At 38.8% G+C, this 19559-nt stretch overlaps 1 protein-coding gene across 3 annotated transcripts; it reads right to left on the bottom strand.

Moving 5' to 3' along the window:
• Nucleotides 1–7192: 7192 nt before the first annotated feature.
• On the bottom strand, nucleotides 7193–14228 carry SULT1C4 (sulfotransferase family 1C member 4). Of its 3 annotated transcripts, XM_056485073.1 has the most exons (9): nucleotides 14138–14200; nucleotides 13651–13710; nucleotides 13012–13191; nucleotides 11242–11379; nucleotides 9889–9986; nucleotides 9451–9577; nucleotides 8080–8174; nucleotides 7694–7874; nucleotides 7193–7546 (listed from the first exon to the last, which is right to left on the bottom strand). In XM_056485073.1, exons 3-9 carry the CDS (start codon nucleotides 13175–13177, stop codon nucleotides 7434–7436), a joined length of 918 nt encoding a protein of 305 aa, XP_056341048.1. In that variant the 5' UTR covers nucleotides 13178–13191; nucleotides 13651–13710; nucleotides 14138–14200; the 3' UTR covers nucleotides 7193–7433. The 3 variants fall into 3 exon arrangements, with proteins under 3 accessions (XP_056341048.1, XP_056341043.1, XP_056341056.1); XM_056485068.1 differs by lacking the exon at nucleotides 13651–13710 and having other exon boundaries at nucleotides 14138–14228; XM_056485081.1 differs by lacking the exon at nucleotides 14138–14200 and having other exon boundaries at nucleotides 13667–13685.
• Nucleotides 14229–19559: the final 5331 nt, after the last annotated feature.

Raw genomic sequence — 19559 nt, 5'->3', positions numbered from 1 at the left:
CGTGCTCGGGCAGAAATGTAGCGATTTAAGATCCTGTTTTTAATACCTTGATGGAAACACAAAGTGATTAAATTATTTGTCACATAAATATGACGGGTGCCAATCGGATGGTGCCAGACTTTTCATCAGTGCCCAGCGACAGGAGAAGGAGCAATGGCCTGAAACAAAACCACAAAAAATTTCACCCCAACATGAGGAATAACTTCTTTAACACTGAGGGTGGCTGCCCAGGGGTCTTGTGGACACTCCTTCTGGAGATATTCAAACCCCAACTGAATGTGCTCCTTTGTCACCTGCTCTGGGTGGCCCTGCCTTGGCAGGGGGTTGGATGAGATAATCACCAGAGGTCCCCTCTGAGAGGAATGATGGATTTGCCTTTACAAACAAGCTGTGGGTCTGCTGGTAGAGAAAACTTGCACTGAGAGAGAAAAGAAACTATGGGAGGGATTCCACTCGTTGAATGGACAACAAGATATTTGCCTTTACAGACAAGCTGTTGGTTTGCTGATAGATGAAGTTGGATATTGTAAGATGAAAGAAACAATGGGGAAAAACCATGAATTCTATAAGAATTAAAAATTAAAAGGAAGGGTTATACATTAGAGGGGAATCTTATGTATCAGGCGTTCCAGGAAGTCTGTATGTCTCAAGTACCTCACCCAATGGGGAGAGGGAAATGTGGCCCAAAAATGAGGATAAAAAGAGAGGCCATGTCCTCCAAAAATTTGAGACCCCAGGGAAATGCCCCATGGCCTCTCCCTTTATTAGAATAAAGTAAATGGACTCCTCTGCCTCCTTTTTAGAGATGAACCTCTGATGTTTGTGGCTTAATTTTCCTGACACTTCCAACCCTAACAATTCCAAGATTCCATAAATTCAGAAATGGATGTGAAGAACAAAGCAAATAGCAAAACCTAGGTGTTATGACTTGTAATTACGTGTTTTTAAAGAGACTTTTTAATGCCCATTTGACTAGTGTTTGAGGGGAGCAATGCCTGCTTTAAAGGGCACACATTTTTCATTGTAATCATGCATGCACTTTGGTAGTGCCTGAATACTTTTTCACATTTCATGATAAGTAATTGATTTTTAATGAAAAGTTGCCTGGGAAAAACAATTTAGGCATATTATTCTGTTTATGGTTCACTGGCTGAATACTGAATATCACCAAATTAATTATAATGTCATGAGAAAGTATGTATTTTAATAAAAAAAGAGAGTAGTTTACCGAAATGCTTGTCTTAGAAGAATAATTGCATTATTCCAAGTCCGCTTACTGTCATTCTTCTTGTAAAATTCAAACAGCAAAGAGTGACAAAAAGCAGAAAGGTTTTTCATCTGTACCAAAGTGGGGGTTTTTTTTCCCTCTAATGCATTCACTGTCCATTGCATATATTAATATATATTTATTTATGCAGCTACACAACTGTAGCAGGAGCATATGGTTCCATGCTCACAGAGGTTGCTGGCAAGGAACAGATGTCCCTAACCAAACAGCATGATGGTGTTTCTTCATTACTTCTATTATTGTACTTTTTAGAAGCCTCAGAGGACATTAAATGGATTCATTCTTTCTTTTCCCTTTCACATCGAGGTACTCTGAATCTATGCCTGTGCTGCTCTGACTTGGGGATTTCACACAATTTCAAGAAGAGCCTTTTGAGATAGAGTCCTTCCAAACCATTCTGTAGCAGAAGTTTCCATCCCAAACTGTGCCATACTGCACGGCTCTGTGCTTTGAGGTCAGCCTCCAATTGAACTTGGATATTTGGGAAGAACGCTGTAGGAAACTAACCTTCTCTTTTGGGAAACCACAGAGGAAACAATGTTTCATGCAAATTTGTTCCTTCTGCCTATCTTCAGGCAATACATATTATGTACCAACTCTTGAATCATCTCGTGATTTAGCCTACGAGAGAATTGATTTTGGAGCTCATCCGAGGCAGACACAAAAGTTTTCAGAGGTGTTAGTACAGAAGACAATGAGCTACTGGCTTGCTCATTGCGAGATTTCTGAAGCTGATTCTGGCTAGGGACCACTCAGCACCTCTCCCTGAGCTCCATGTTCCTGTGAGACACGTATTTGACAGAGACAGGCCAAATCTCCCCTCCTGCCCTCCTCTGTTTTATGCAACAGGGTTTAGGTATATTGTGCAGTTGAGATTGTCTTAACAGTCTTTCATTCTGGTCCTGAATTGCAGCAGCAAGAATCCTGGTTAGGGGATGGTAGAAGAATTTTAAAAGTTTCTAGAATAACTAAAAGAAAAAAGATTGATGATGTTGACTGTTGATTGTTTCAGTTTGTTACAATAAAGTGCAAGATGCTCTGAATTTTGTGGGAAAAATGTTAATTTTTACCTGCAATAGTCTGATAAAATTTTCTTAAATGATTTATGAATTGAGTCTTACCTATCTAGAAGGAGACAATAAGCTAATACATAATAAGTGAATCTAATTTGAGACAAGATAAGTGAGAAAAACAAGAATAATTTACATAGTCCATATCCCATGATTTTATTATCTTTGTAAAAGATAATTAATTCATGTTTTTAAATAGCATTGTCTATGTAAAACAATATTGCCAAGAGATTTATGAGATGTGTTGGGGCAGAGCATAAATTTTCAATCCTGCTTTTGAGAAGCCAAGTCCTACAGGGCTGTAATTAGCCCTTACATCAAGGCAGGGTACAAATGCTTGTTCACTATCATTGGAATTATTAGATCTGCAAGAATTTTCTGAAGTATACAGAATGAGAAAATGCCTGTAATTTTACTACTAGGGAATGTGTTTTTGACATAAAGGAGCAGATGCTTTAAATGCTTGCCACTGTAGAATCTATCTTTGTAACGAGTTCTGAGGATTGTAGACTCTTAGTTGTGACCCATGCTGGGCCAGTCAGAGTTCTTGCTTTGAGCTTCTTCTACGCCTTTTTTACATGCCAGGTTAATATAAAGCAATTTATAGTATGTTAACTATTCTTCTCTGTTTGGAAACTTAAAGCACACCCCCTGTGCAGATGAACTGAAAATTATTTGGCTGACTATGGCCATTTTGTTGGGTGAGGTTCAGTAGGTTCCCACAGTGAAAGGAAAGTTACTTATCTCAGTACCATTTTGTGTGTGAAGGATTTGGTTAGGTGATAAAAAATAGACTGTATATATAGTCCTTATTTCTGATCTTAAACTGCAGTAGAAAATAGAGGTGAGTAATTTGGTGTTCTCAGCACCAAAGGCCAAAAAGCCTTTTGACAGATTAGTGTAAAAGTCACACAAGGAATCATTTTGTTTTCACACCTGGGTTGAGGTCTGATTACAAAAGACTTTTCCACTGCTAACAGAATGTGAAGAACTTTAAATGAACACAGAGATAGTAGCAAATGCAGCTGAGTGTTATTGGTACAATTACAAGTTACTGTGAATCAAAAGACCCAATTGTAACAAATAAAAAAAAAATTTTACCTTAATTTTTAGGTGCCTGACCTAAGATTCTACCTGTACTTATATTGCCTGAACTAAAGCAGGATCCAGTGTAGCTTGCTTTTGACGTGATAACTTTGTCACCTCAGTCATGGTAGATGGATATAATTCAAGTGTGAGCCTTCAGTTCAGAAAGCTCTGAACTCACACAGCTGATAGATACCAGCTGCACTTGCAGCAACCGATGCCAAAGCCCTTCTGCAAAACAGTCCATGAGTAATTTGCCTCTTTGACCTTAACCACAGGGTGCTGCTGAATGAGGACTTTCCTGATCTTCCTACTCAGTGCTTGGTCTGGAGGGCAGGCAGAGCTTTGTCTTTTATCCAGCCAAAGCCCATTACTTTCAGTCTGCCAGCACAGTTTGGTTTCATCTTAGAAACATGAAGGGTTTAACTCTTACTCTGAATGTGCCTCTAGGTTCACCTGCAGCTTACACTGAGACAGACCTTGCAGCATTTAATGAAGATGTGAGGGAAATGAAAGCTTCAGTCCAGGCTTAAAATATGTTAATGCACTTCTGAAAAATGCCAAAATTAATAATTAGCCTTGTTGTAAGTATAAGACACTTTGTGAACATGTTGATGTAAACCATTAATATAAAGTATGATATCCATGTCCTATATGGATAGGACAAATTACATAAAATCTTCCTCTGCATGGTCTCTTTTCCTAACTGGAGAAACAGAGACTTTCATTTCAAGTGTGAAGCAGATCATCTACAGTCAGATTAGTGGAAAGGAAAGCAGTGTCCCTCTGGTTTTGAATTCTAGCTAGGAAGACAGAACAGCTCCCTTCTCTGTTTCTTTCTTTAATTTTTTTTGAAGCTCTGTGCTTCTTTCATTCTCTTTCACAAATGGTGAAAGTAAAATGTCTCCCCTAGCTGCTATTGACAGCTAAGCTCGAGGAGGATTATGACTATTCTAGGATTAATACAGCAGCGTCTTTTAAACAGTCTGTATTGAAGCAGGAATCTTTAGTCATTCCCATGGCAGGATTTGTTTTGGTAGTTGTTAATGCAGAGCTACAAACAGAACCAGATGAACAGTTTACATGTATTAACACTGACCCTGAAATGTTTGTTAGAGATGAATAACAAAGTTTCTGCACTATCAAAACCCAGCAGGGCACTCTCTTCTAAAAGAAGAAACAAGCAGCATCGAAGAAGTTGCTGTGGGATTGCACAGATTGTTAAACTGACAAGGAAGATGTTGTACCTGAGAAGGTTAGTAAAACTGTGCATCTAGATAACTGGATGAAAATAAAGCATAGATGTATATTTAGGACTTATGTCTAATATAGTTCTGTATGGTTTTATCTCCACAGTAAACAGAGTCATGTGCTTGCATCTGAGGTGTGACACTAGTTTAAATTATTTTAAATAATTTGGCTGAATACATACAATCTCCTTCTGCAGGTGCTCCTTGATTTACAGTATCTTATGTAAAAATATATTAAATCTCTTACCAACATTTTTTGGTATTAGTAAAAAATCCCCATATACAAATACATCATTTAAAGTTCTTCTGTACAAAACAACTGGCAGACCTGAAGATATGGAAGCTAAAGGCAGTCTAGGTGTGGGCATCCTCCAGCCATCTGCCCAGAAACCTATGCACATCTCTGTTGACATACAGTCAAAATATACACCAACCATGGTAGAATCTATGCCCTTTGAGAGATGCATACAACCCCTTACCCTTTTTCCCAAATTTTCGGCATAACTACAGGTCAAATAATTTTCACTGGTAGCAATAAACTAATCCCTGTAGTTTTACCAATAGCATAAGAAAAAACACTACTTATGTAGCCACACATCAAGTGTTTGTTTCTCCCCTTTTTTATTCTAGGACTGCAGTCTGACCTGTGGTACTTTTTATCTGTTGTTCATAGCAGCTGAATTGCAGCTGGGAAAAAAGATCCCTAAGGAAGTGAGAGCAAAGGTGACTTCCCCAATGTGATAGGAGTCTCTTATTATATGGTGCCTCTAATCCTTGCAGTTGCTATGCAAGCCCCTTTTCAAATCAGGCTTCAACCACAGTCAGCATATTGCTTTTCTGACAGTTTTGAGATTTCAAGGGAGAAGCAAACAGGTCATCTCTGTGACCTTTTGTACAGCACTGCACATAAAATGTCACCAAGCTACTGAGTTAAGCATGTTTTCCATTTACTAATACCTCTTGTGGCACTGAATGAGGATTAGATTGACAAACTGTGCTGACTCATGTGATTTCATGGAGCAACCCGAGAGAGTGGAAATATCTGAGAGAGCAGGCAACACCTTTTCCTCATACTAGCAAGGCAGTAAATCAAGTTAATCAGAAACAAAACCCACACAAGTAGCAGAAAGCTCCTCAAGCTGGTATTTAGCCATGCTGTGATGAAAGCAATGCCTCTGACAGATAATTTTTTCTCGGATAGTCATTTTACTGAGACATCCTTTGTTTGTGGGCAGGAATTTGTCAACCTGAAGTCTTAAAAAAATTTAAAATTACATTAATGTAGTAAATACATACTCCAGTTTCAATGATTCCTGCGTTTTTGGGGAAAACTCTGTGAGCCAGGACAATGTAACTCCTGCACTTAACAGGCAACTTTTTGTTTGTTTTGAAATTGATGCAAGGTATTGCTGCCCTTTACGACTGCATGCACTTTAGCTATGTGCTGTTCTTTATGGCTGTATTCATTTTAGGTATGTGGATTAAATAGGTAGCCTGAAATTAATTTTGCATTTGACAGCAGCTCATATTGCTACAGCTTTTTAACTTATTTTTGACTCTCCACGAGCCAAAGAGACAATTTCCCCAGCAAACATTTTTTTTTGTATTAAAGTAGACTAAACTAGACTAAATGAAACTAAGATGGTATTTTCCTTAAGATGCTGTAATCCACATTCTCTTTCCTCTCACATTCAGAGTACAAACTCAGTTAAGCAAGAAGTCTTTGTGGCCATTTTTGTTTGCCAAGCTCAATGATGGCACTTTAAATCCAAAAGTAGATTGGCAAGAGTTGCCTATAATTAAATGGATTATGAATTGCTTTAGTTAATTTTGCACAAGCTCAAAGCATGGCTGTAGTTATGGTATTAGTGCTGAAGCAGAACTGGTTTTTATTTTCCAGTATCTACCAGGCCCTATTACAACTGAGTGCCCTCAATAAGATATTTTTATATTTGATTAAGAGTAAGGTAAAGGCAATGACATGAGGCATCTGATGAAGACTTTTACAGCAGTGAAGAGAGAGATGGCATTTGTAGCATTGACTGTCCTCCTAGCTCATACCAACTTTTAGAATTTTCCAAATGTTAAGAGAACACTATGATATGCAATTCAGAAGTCAAATGTGAGATGCAATAAGGACTACTGTGCCCTCAGCTAGACTGCAGATAAATGCCTCTAGGTAGCCCTTCAACAAGTTTTATTAAAGAAGTGATGGGTGTTGGGTTTTTTTTGGAAATGTTGCTTTAATTTTAACAGCATTTCATATGTCCAACTTAAAATAAGAGAAAATTAAATTTATTTTACTTTGTGCACTTCTGTTCCTCTCTTTATACTTGACCACCCTTAAATCTGTATATTGTTATTTGTTGATTAATGTTCATACAACCTGTGGCACTCTTTTAACACCTTTTTCCTGTTGGCTCCTAGTTTCTGTTAGAGTTTGACTTGAAAATGCCAGCAATATCAACTGCAGTTTTACAAAGATCAAAACCACAGAATGTCTGAAATATTTTTATTAATGCTGAAAGTTACTGTGGTAGGAGTGACTGAGAAGTGTCCAGTGGAATTATTTTCTTCAGGGAGACCTAAACTTTGGCATAATTTGGGCACTCTCCCAGTAATGAAAAATCAGTGATGTGTGATAGATCTTGGAATCTTAGGGACACTGGCATTTTGTGAAGGAAAAGCAAAATATACAACATGGAAAAGGCTGAAGATCTTAATTTCCATTGCAAGTAATTACAATTCTGCACGAAAAACAAGAGAGGTGTCAGACATTTTCTTCTTATAATCTTCATCGAATTTCTCATTCTGTGCCACAGTGAAATAATTCTTCCAGTCTGCAACAGTCCCTAAGAAATGGCAAAGCGAAAAAAAGAGATTGATTTACCAGTATTTTCTGAAGCTAACTATCCTCAAATTATCAAACACTTGTACTCCAATGCTTATTTCAAAACAGAATGCCAACCAGAGTTAATGTCAGTAACAAACCTCAGTACCTTTTCTCATGAATGGGGAAACTGAGTGATCCATTATTCCTTGAAAGTCTCTGGTGTAGTTTGCCATGGGGTTTTCCTTCATTACCTCAAATGAGGTATTATGGACTATTTTGTTTAGAACCTCATCACTCAGATCCTTCTCCAGGAACTTTGCAATTTTCTGAATTTCTCGCTTTGGATTCTGCACAGACAATTACATGGGATAAGGTACAGAGCTAGGAAAAACGAAGGAATCAAACATCATGTGAGAGCTGCAATTCTCAGACAGATCAGGTTATCCTATGCATTACTCATACTGGCATTATAACATAAAACTGTTGCTTGTAGTTTGTATCTACTAAACTTACAGATTTCAGAGCTTTATAAACATATGTTCAGCCTTTTACCTCCTTCATATCTTCATAGAAGAGATAGAGAATACGGTGCTTATCTTTTGCCTTCCACCATCCTTTTACATGGTCATACCAGGAACCCCAGAGGACTGAAAAAAGAAGTAACATCAGCAGCTATAAATACCCCAACTGTCTTTAACACATGACATGTGGCACTCATGTTTCCCTCCTAACCAGTACCTGTGAATATCCAAGCTGGTTTTGAATCAGCATGGCTGTGATAATAAGCACTCTGTGCTCTCTGCTTATTACAGTTTTTTGTTATTAATCCCTCTGGTTTATGGATGCTCAGAACAGGATTTGTGTGTAACTTTAGATGGTAACAAATGCAGATGCATTATGATCAGTGGAAACACACATTTCCAGTGTTGATTTGATCAGCTGGATGAGGCTTGTCTTAATTTGCCCTGATTTGAGCAGAGCAGGGATTGGGACAGTATGGACAATAAAAATCCATTCCAGCTTGCATTTTTCTATGATTCTACCTGGTTTTAATATTTGCTATGCTATCAGAAGTGCCTGTTTCTCTCAAATAAGTGTCAAAATTATTAGATAAGACAGAAGTAAATGTGTTCTATATGTCTGCACTGGGGCAGATGGCTCCCAAGCTGAGCTGGTCAAACACAAGAAATAAGGTCTCCTTTGGATATGTGACTCCTATGCTGGTCCAGACAGTGGTTTCTAGGCCTACATGGTGACAAAAATATTAATGACCTAAGGAAACTTTAATGACCCAAATTGTAAACTGCCACCCACTAGGTTTTGTTTCTTGGATATCCTGTGATATCAGCACCAGTTTTAGAAAGGGAAGAATCATTTTCTGGGATTATTTGCCCTCAGTTAGGTAACTTTGTTCAGGTGCTTGATTCTTAGATACATTAATTTAGATCAAAGACTCCCTTATCTCGAATTCACACTGCACATTTCTAGCAAAATTAGTTCTCCACTTATTTTTAAATTTCAAATTTTATCAGGTTAGAGTAAAATCAGTTAAGCGATTGTTCCTTTTCAAATGGCTTCTTTTAATCTCAGAGAGAAGAGATGAAGCCTGAAAATTGTCATATATGTTTCTGAATTATAATAGAAAAAAGAGTAGTGTTTTTATTTTTTTCTCAAAATGGGAGCATAAGGATAGATTTAATCCTTTAGGTAATAATGAAAACCTGTGAATGAAGAAAAGTTATGACTGAAACACCCTCAGCAGATATTCTTCCACAGTGTTTGCACTGAATTTCAAAACATAACATAAATAAACCAATGCCATGCATTCTTAAAATGATCAAAATCTCTTATACAAGAGTTTTTGGTTCTTGTGTTTAGAAGAAACTGCAATCAGAATCAGAAGATTCTCATTGCAGTAATCACCTTTTCCAGTCATGAATTTCTCCACAAACTCCTCCCAGGTTCCTGGATCAGGCAATCCTTTATTCATTCTGTGGAAATGGTAGTATGACACCAGGTTGTCTTTTGCATTTCTTGCCACGTAGATTATCTTTATTGGTATGAAAAGAGAGAGAGAAAGAAATTAACTTGCACATACAAATACAGATATTGAACATCTCCTGGAGTTTTCTCTTGGAGCCTGCTGGTAGAGGCTCAAGAGGTTTTGCTTTGAAGCTGTCATTTTCTAAAATACAGCTCAGGTAACATGGTTATGACTTTAGATTCCTACAGCCTTTGCACATTAAAGGGAAAATATTTTTGGAGACCTTTTGATTTCCCAGAGATTCTGGAAAACATATTTTGCCCTGGTTTATGTCATTTTCTTTGTCCATGAAGTAGAATAGGCCTCTTTGGCCTTACCTTACAGTTCTGTTCCCAGAAGGATGGAGGCAGCAGCTGCACTGGCAGATGAGTTTTCATAGTTCGTGGAGATGGCATAGCTTCAGCTAACTCCACACCTGTGGGATGTTTAATTATGAATGTGAGTTGTGCTCTGAATTGCACTATTATTTCTTTCCTATGCTCCCACATGTGATTGTGACTGTGACTTTTCAGCAGTTCACCTTGTGTTGATCATTCATCTCCAAAGCACTTACATAGCAGGGTAACATATACAACATTTCAAAAGCATCTTCAATGTTTCTAGAGAAATTTTTACCTGTGTATTTGAGTAGAAAAAGGGAAACACTGATTTATGTCTTTTTGCTTTCTTGGGCCCATACTTAACTCCTTATCTCTGAGGACTAATGATGAATACTGATTTATATTTATCCAACCAAAGTTTTACCTTTGTAATATTTAGTGGTCTCCTTCCTCCTTACAGATAAGAAATTTTAGTTTCTTTTTAGGATACAAGTATATGACAGCTGACTAGACTTTGTGGATAGCACATAAAGAGAAACTAGGAGAATGACAGTGGATTTTCAGTAGCTGTGGTTATATGGGACTATTTGGAAATAACTGGTGATATTTGGAGATGTGTTATCTCCTCACCTCTCCCTTTTAAACATCTATGATGACCTCCATAATTTTTGCCTGTCATTGTCTGTCATCCTCTGTCATCTATCATTTTTTTGTCTCTCTGTGTTAACACAGCCTAGCTTAGAAAAGAAAAAGTAGCAGAGCGAGTCAAGCTTTTTAGCTTCAAATGTGAGCCTGACTTAATGAGTTGTGTGGAAATGGAGCCCTTGCTGAGGTAGACTTTTGTAAGAAACTGCAAACCAGTGAAGCCTGCTGGTTGCCTGAATGTTCCATAACTTGTTTAGATGACTAGACCCTAGAACTGAGCAGCAGGTACTTGAAACAGTAGCAAATCCACTGAAAACATTATGCACCTTTTGGAAATCCTCAGTGACATCAGTTTCTCTTCCATACAGCTTGTAACTGCAGAATTACAATTCTGCAATTGCCCCCATGTTGCCATTTTATACATATCTGCTGCTGGTTTATATTCTGTGGAGTATCAAACACAGCTTCAGATACCACTCCAAAACATCATGGTCTTCAATAACACCTGAAGCTGTCACATCTGCCAGCCTTGCAGCACCTTGAGTAGCACTAGATGCTTATGTTAAAGCACTTGAACTCGTCCCTAATAGCCAAAATGATGCTTAGATCAAGAACAAAGCAAGTGGGACCTTTTCTAGGAAGCTTGTGGCATTGTGTGCTTGTTTCATTTTGTTTCACCTTGTCTAAAATACAAAGAATATTCACCTGAGTAACGGACAGACGGAGGCTCTGGAATAAACCACTCGAGGAAAGGGTGGCGTTTGTAAGTAGTCTCACGTTTGCACTTCTCAGTATCTCCATTTTGTTGGACCATATCCACTATCTCCTGTGTCCATGTGGTACCTGAAAATGTCAAGTGTTTAGATGTTTCCCTCCAGGATAGTCAAGACTTTCTTCTACTAGGGAACTGAAAGCCAGAAGGATGGACTTTGTGCTAATAGGGGAAAGAACAGCATAGAAAATATTAGACAAAATGGAAAGAGAGTATAATACAGGCCAAATGCCTAATTAAGCAAAAAAGGTAATTCCCAAAGCTCACTTCAATAATTCCATTTTAGACAGACTTCTTCTTGCTTAAAGAGATAACCCCCACACCAGTACTGTAAAAAACACTGGGATAAACTCACTATTGTTTGGAGGCTATATTACTCTCAGAAGTATGAAACTGCCTCCTTTCATTCCTTATAAAAATTTAGGTATTTCAAATTTGTTTTCATACTGAACTTGACTAAAAAAAATGCAATATCTGAACTTCAAGTGAGTAAAAATTTCATACAGTTTGAAAAAAGTATCAGTATTTGGGAAGTTTCCATTTGAAACACGTTAGTGAAGGTCTGTACAATGTTTCATCTGCCTGAGTGACTGCAACATTTTTAAGAGTTGCAATATAGTGTATCTCATGTGTCTCTTTTCTTTTATAGCTGTCATTGCTGTATCAACCACTTCTCCTCTGAGGTACTGTGGCAGGTCAGCTAGAGAACAGGCTAAGGGATAAAGTAGTTGGAAAGCAATCTGGGCAGGAGACTCAGCCCCTCTTAAGATACTTGTGTTGTGCATCTCACACAGATATGACATGTCCAATGGAATCCAAACATTATTTATTTTCAGTTCAGTAGCTAGACTTTTTTAATCCTAGCTGGATAAAATAATTTTTTTGCCTTCAGTATACTGCTAGTAAATCCAAAGCTTTCAGGCTGTACAAGGCTAATGGTGGGTTTTTTGTTAAAAACATTTTTCCCCTACTGACAAAAAACCACAAACAAACAAACAAGCCTTAAAAATTGTTGCTAATTCAAATAATTATTTCTTTATGATGATCAAATTCTCCCATATCTCTTCCTGAATCTCCAAAACAGTACATGTTTTTATTAATACAGAATTAGTATTGATGCTTGTTATTAATTGTTTTCTTGTGTAGTAAGTATAAAGATGAAGAGGACAAATATTGTCCAGTCACTGAGAAAAATGCCAGATTGCTAATATTAATGGTGGTATTTTATTTGCCAAAAATATTAAATGAATTTGGCTGTTTTAAAGAATTAATAAATTTTCAGAAATCACTACTAGTTTACACAAAAAAAAAATCATTCCCCAAATACATAATTTGTTCCATAGTCATACGGTCAGTTTCTATTATTTCTTAGCAATGATCACTTCTTTCCAGGCATCGTTAAATCACCACATATTGGTGGAAAACCTCTATTGTCACCATTAATATAAATGTATATAATCTCAATTAAAGGTAGCAATTATAGGTCATTAGAATTTGGTTGTTTGTACTTCAGTAGTAACAGATGGTTTTTGCATCTGCCAAAAAAGTCAGGAGTTACCAGTCACAGCTGATACAGCTTTATGTCTTTAAAATGTCTAGTTTGGAGTTAAATGAATACCAGTCACAAGAGAAAAACATAGATTTCAATCCCAACAATAAGCTCTATGCCAAATTTTTCTGTTCTATTTCCTACCCACACCAACCTGCTTTTGCATAGGTTGCGATGAGCACATCATCAGGCTTGGCTTGGAACTTCCACACTCGGTCCCAAATGCTGACAGTTGGCTGTGGGAGGGCAACACCTTCCAATTCAAATAACTCAGATCGCATCACTGTCTCTTTCAAACTCAAATCTTTCATTTTATCCATGGCCAATGAGAAAGCTGCATGAAGAAAGACTTACAATTAACATGGCTTCTCTGAAAAAATATCTGAATTTACTCATCTTGAGGTCTCTTTTTTTGACCAAATTTTATCTCCTCTGATTTATTTGGCCATGATTTGACCTATCTGGATCCACATATAGATTCCTTAAAGCTGGATCTCATTTTCAGAAATGCATGGTGTATTGCTATTGGTAGTTTTCTGTGCCTCTAAAAGTCACTCTGTTTACAAAAAAAGAAACAAAGTGATTATTCTCATATCAAATACATTTATGTAAAATTCTGATGTTGGTATGAGAGCTTCTAAAGGCAAAAAATGTAATCAGAGGTGTAATTCAAAAGAAGGCAAAGAATAAGAGCTGGCTATGAAATCAGCATACAGGACCCAACCCTTTCTCTGTGAAGAAAATAAACAGAAATGTGAAACGCCTCCTAATGCCCTTTGTTCCTTATACTTACAGAAATGTTTGCAGACCTTTTCTGTGTTTCGTTCCTGGATCTTTTCACTCTTGGAACTCTCTGTTGTATTTTGAAATATGTTACACATAAATAGACTGAACTGGATTGATCATTAACTAAAGATTGTTATATTTTAATTATGAGAATCAATCTGGTTTATTTTACAAAAACTAGTTATTGATTTCTTGATATCTCTGAGGGAGACCTCTTAGGCATAACTTTCAGAGTTCTAGACCCTGGTCAGAGGAAAGCTGTCCTTCAGGGGAGGTTATAGGAATAATCTCAGTTAAAAATAACAGTCAGAAAAAAAAAAAAAAAAAAAAAGACATTTCAATCCCAGCATCAAACATTGCAAGAATATTTTGTTTCATTTTCTTCTTTACTCACAGCGATTTCATACAGGTTCAGCTGAGCAGAGTGAGCTGTGGGATTGGTGGCTGGGCAGTGACTCCAGAAATTTTAAAAATTGAAGGAAAAAGAAACTTACCAGACAATTCTTCCTGCTCAAATGTCTTCAGTCCTTGGCTGCATTGATAACTACACAGGAAACTTGTGTGGGTGGAGATTCCATTCTTCCTATCAGGGTGAAGAGAGTAAAGGAGGAAGTGCAACAGCAGCCAACAGCTGGGCAGTTTTCCCAGCTTGGTTTATGAAATCCTTTCTAATCCTGTGAACGAAAAACACTTGGAATTCTCATCTAAAGTGTGATACTTTACTAACAACAACATAAAATGTCAGTCAATAGCTCCAGCAAGATTATTTTACTTTGTCTCTCTCATTGTCAGCAGTCTTGGAATAATCAATTTTCTTCCTATCTAATCTAAATTGCAAAGATTCCATGTGTGCAGGTAAAGGAAAAAACAATTTTATTCTCTACTTCCCATCAGCAGGTGATCCAGCCACCTCCCAGGAAGCAGGGGGTTGCTGTATGTAAGCCTACTGCACTTATACTTACTAGCACTATGAGGGTGCTGTGGGGAAAATTAACTCCATCTTATGGATGGGACATCTCCAGTTTCTCTGGGCAGCCTGTTCCACTGTCTCACCACCCTCACAGTAAAGAATTTCTTCCTGTCACCTAATCTAAACCTACTCTCTTTCAGTTTGAAGCCCCCTTCAAACAGGTACTCCTGTCACTACATGTCCTTGTCAAAAATCTGTCTCCATCTTGTCAATTCCCTTCAGGTACACAGCTGGGTCACCCTGAAGCCTTCTCTTCTCCAGTGCAATTCCAGTTCCCTTTCCTTTTAGGAGAGGTGCTCCATCCCTCTGATTGTGTTGGTGGCCTGCTCTGGACTCACTCCATCAGGCTGATGTCCTTCCTGTGCTGGCATCTCAGAGCTGGATGCAGCACTGCAGGTGGGGTCTCAGCAGTGCAGAGTAGAGGGGCAGAATCACCACCCTGAATGCACTTCCCAGCCTCCTCTGGATGCAGCCCAGGACACATTTGGCTTTCTGGGCTGCAAGTACACGTTGCTGGGTCATGTCCAGGCTCTCATCCATCAGCACCCCCAAGTCCTTCTCCCTAGGGCTACTCTCCATCTCTTCATCCCCACCCAGCCTGTATTGATACCAGGGGATGCCCAACCCGAGTGTGGCACCTTATGCTCGGTCTTGTTAAATCTCATGAGATTCCCATAGGCCCACTTCTTAAGGCTGTCCAGATCCCACTGGATGCCATCCAGTCCTTCAGGTGTATCAACAGCACCACTCAGCTTTGTGTTACCTACAAAGTTGCTGAGGGTGCACTCAATCCTTTGTCATTATTGAAGATATTAAATAACTCTGGTCCCAGTATGGACTCCTGAGAGACTTTACTTGTCACTGATGTCCATCAGGACCCTGAGCCATTGACCACTACACTCTGGATGCTACTGTCTGACCATTTTTTTATCCATCTAACAGTTCACCCATCAAATCCAGCTGTCTCCAATTTAGACAGAAAGATTTTGAGGGGGACTGTGTTAAAGGCTTTACATAAGTCCAGATAAATGACATCTGTAACCTTTCCACAGATATGGTCACTCTGACCATGTTGGTCAGTCAGGACTTGCCCTTGGTGAAGTCATACTGGCTGTCCCTAATCAGCTCCCTGTCCTGCATGTGCCTGAGCACAGCTTGTAGGGGGAAGCTTCACAGAGGTGAGGCTGACAGCTTGGTAGTTCCCAGGGTCCTCCTTTCTACACTTTTTAAAGACAGGTACAATTTTGTCCTTTTCCCAGTCACCTGGGACTTCACCTGACTTCCATGGAGAGTGGCTTGGCAACTGCCTCAGCCAATTCTGTCAGGATTCTGGGATGTATCTCTTTGGGCCCATGGACTTTGGTATGTTCAGGTTCCTAAGATAGTCATGAACCTGATTTTTGCTTACAGCAGGAGAGACTTTGTTCCCTCAGTTCCCATCCTGCTCCTGTCAACTCAAGAGATGTGGGAAGACAGGTTGCCAATGGAGACTGAGGCAAAAAAGTCTTTTTGAGCACCTCAACCTTCTCCTCCACCATTGTTACCAGTTCTCCATCACTATTTATTGTTGGGAGTTTACCTTCTTTAACCTTCTTTTCTGGTTAACATACCTGTAGAAGCCCTTGTTATTCTTTGTGTTGCTTGCCATGTTCAGTTCCAGCTTTACCTTGCCCTTCCTCCCCCATCCCTGTACAACCTGACTGTGTCAACAACCTTCCCAGGTTACTGTTCTTTAGTCCACTCTCTGTGGACTTGCTTCTTTCCCTTTAGTTTGATCAGCAGTTTCAGTCTTGCTGGTCTCTTGCCTTCTGTTTGATTTCTTGCTCCTGGGGATCGATACCTCTAGCTCTCTATGGCTGCCTTCCTTAAAGACCTGCTAGCTCTGTTCTGCTCCCTTGTCCCTCAAGGCAGTCTCCCAGGAGATCTTATTGACTATTTCCTTGAAGAGATGAAAGTTTGCTTTCCTAGATTTTAGGACCTAACTTTACTCCTCACCTGATTCATATCCCTAAGGATGCAAATTCCACCAATGCATGATTAGCTCAGCCCAGGCTGCCTCTGATCTTGATGTCCCTGATTAGCTTGCTTATATTGGTGACCACCAGATGCAGTGTCACATCCCCTCTGATAGGATTGTCTATCCTCTGGCTTGAAGTACTCAGGTGTTGAAGCAGCCAGACAGAAATCCACTCCCCTGGCTTGTGGCTGTAATCTTTTAGCATGTCTCAAAGTTCTGATGGAGCCAGAGACTGTATTATTTTGTCATTCTTTTTGAATTCTCTCACTCCTTCTTCCAATTTCTTTGTTGAAAAAACAGCTTCTTGGTAAAACCCTTTGTCTTTTCCCTGCACCCTTTCTATCTGATGATACAGATCTATTATTCTCCTTGCAACTTTTTCACAATTACTGCTGTTGTTTGGATCCTTATCTCAACCACTGTGCCCTCCAAAACATTTTATTTGCCTGCCTAAACTACAGTCCTCTGACAGTATTGAACTGTGGCTCAATGGGCACAGGCCAGGCTCCAGTACAGTGCTGGAGACTGCTGATTCCAGTCTGCTAGAGTCATTTGTCTGTTCAGGTGTAAAGTCCCAGATTATGGGAACAGATAAGTGCTCTGGGAATGTGCCCAAATCCTTTCACACACCCTGGCATTCAGGGACGATCACTTCAGGGCACATTACAGTTTTGTCTCATCCAAATTTTGTCTTCCCTGATACCAGGATGACATAAGATTCCACAAGCTCTGTAATATGCTAACAATGTTAATTATTAGTATGGAAGCTTATGTGTGGGTGAACAAGGGCCTTGTGAGCCTGACTAATAAACCATCCTCATTAGTCCCAGATAGGAGAGATGTATTCCCTCATCATCCTCACAAGGCAGATACAGCACTGCAAGGCCAGCAATTCCAGGGCTAAACACAGACACATTATTTGTATTAACATGTTTACAAAATAAAGAGAAGCAGTGCACCAACAAGTTGTGACCTGCACAGGAGCTTGCCACTTAACACCTGCTATAGCTACAGCACACTTTATACAAAACTGCTGTTATCCTGAGTCCCATGTTGGCTGTTAAAAATAACTGTGGTGAGCTGACTTTGAATACCACCTACCCACCAAGTTGGTCTATCACTCCCCTACTCAACAGGACAGTGGGAAGAAAATAAGAGGGAAAAATACCTTCTGTGTTGAGATAATGCAGTTTACTAAAGCAAATCATGTAAGTGAAAACAGAAAGATTTTATTCTCTACTTCCCTCAGCAGGTGTTGTGCAGCACTTCCTGGAAATCAGAACTACAGGACACACAGTGGTGTCTCCAAAAGGCAAGCACTCTAAATTAGGAATGCCCTCTCTTCCTCCTCCTTTCTCTTAGCTTTTATTGCTGAGCAGACATCATATGTTATGGAATATCCCTTTATTATTTGGTCAACCACTTGATCTTTTTCTGACTCTTGTGCCAGGTTTTTTTTCTGAAGGCTGACAACAGCAGCGCAAATAATTAAAACACAACAAGCACAGAATATATTGGCAAGGTACAGTATTTTTCTTTTTACTTTCAAGTTCTCTCCTGTGAAGTTTTGCCATTTTCCTCTCTGTGTTAAACCTGTGCTGATTCTGCTTGGTCTTCTCATACCTGGTAGTTCATTTACTGGTTTGTAATGTTACTCACCCCTCTTTCAGTTATGCAACCATCCTGATAATACAGTAATCCCCAAAGCATATCATTTGTGTGTATGACAAAGAAAACCCAAGACTGCTTATTGAGTGTCTCTTTTTTATTGCAGCTGTGAATCCGAGTAGCCTTTGAACAATGGACTGTGCCAGATAAGCTGCAGTGAGGTCAAAAATCACTGCCTATAGCTTTAAAAGTGCTTTTAAAGTAGTCAATGAGTGATGTATTTCTCTGATTCTGAAACAGGGAGGTGAGGGTGGAGCTGACTGGTCCAGGAACAGAGTTTCTTGTTTGGAGTCATAATTTACAGGGCTACACTAAAAAAAAGGCCAGGCAGTCTCTACAGAGAGCTTCCTCCAGGTTTCCATTGACCTTTTCCTGACTGCAAACTAGTGTTTCCTCATGCAAAACACACTGTGCTTGTTTTATTTTATTACTGAATTTGATTTATTTTTGCTTGGCTGTGTTCTCTTTTATTATTTCCATAGTATCAGACTTCAAATGGGATGAAGGCTACAAATCCTACATCAGTATCAAGCGCTATGATATGGTTTTAAGTCTGATTAAGTTCAGACTTTGCCTACTCTTAATGGTCTATATAATATAGGGTACTATTTCTTATAAATTAAAATCTATATCTGATACATTTGAGTGAAAGAATGTGTTTCTGTGTTATGCATACTATTTGTATTACATTTCTTTAAAACTCTGGTCTCCCTCTGCTGGACAAAACACAATCTCTTTATTCCAAAAGATGTTAAAATACTTGGAGTTTAAAATTACATTTGATAGCTATTGCTATCCCTAGATACCAACCTGTATTCCTCATTCAGAAAAATACATACTTTGGAGAAATGAAAGAGCACTGTGGACAGACCAAGCTGCCACTTTGAGTCTTCTTGAATTTTAAAACTTTATTCATCTCTTGGTGACTGAACTAAGCTTGATCTGACTGTAAATTAGTGAGCAACCTTAGACAACAAAAGATTTTGTTGCTGTGGGATACCTTTAGACTCAATCACAAATGAATCCTGTCATAGGCTCCTGGCTGCCTCCACATGCTGTGGGAAACAATCCTGCAATAGGGTAACATAGGAACACTACTACCAATCCTGTGATTTAATTACTGTTTGGATTGCAGCCAGATACAGGTGAAATAATCATCACAGATACATTTTTGCAGCAGCAAAGCAAGTACTAAAGCATATTTTAAGTGTAAATGTAAAATGAAAAGTCCTAAGGCTTTAATTAAGCAGCACATTTAAGC

The sequence above is a fragment of the Oenanthe melanoleuca genome, chromosome 1 (assembly GCF_029582105.1).
Source record: "Oenanthe melanoleuca isolate GR-GAL-2019-014 chromosome 1, OMel1.0, whole genome shotgun sequence".
Classification (NCBI taxonomy): Eukaryota; Metazoa; Chordata; class Aves; order Passeriformes; family Muscicapidae; genus Oenanthe; species Oenanthe melanoleuca.
Note: the sequence above shows the minus strand (reverse complement) of the source record. Positions and strands in the feature narration are given on the sequence as shown.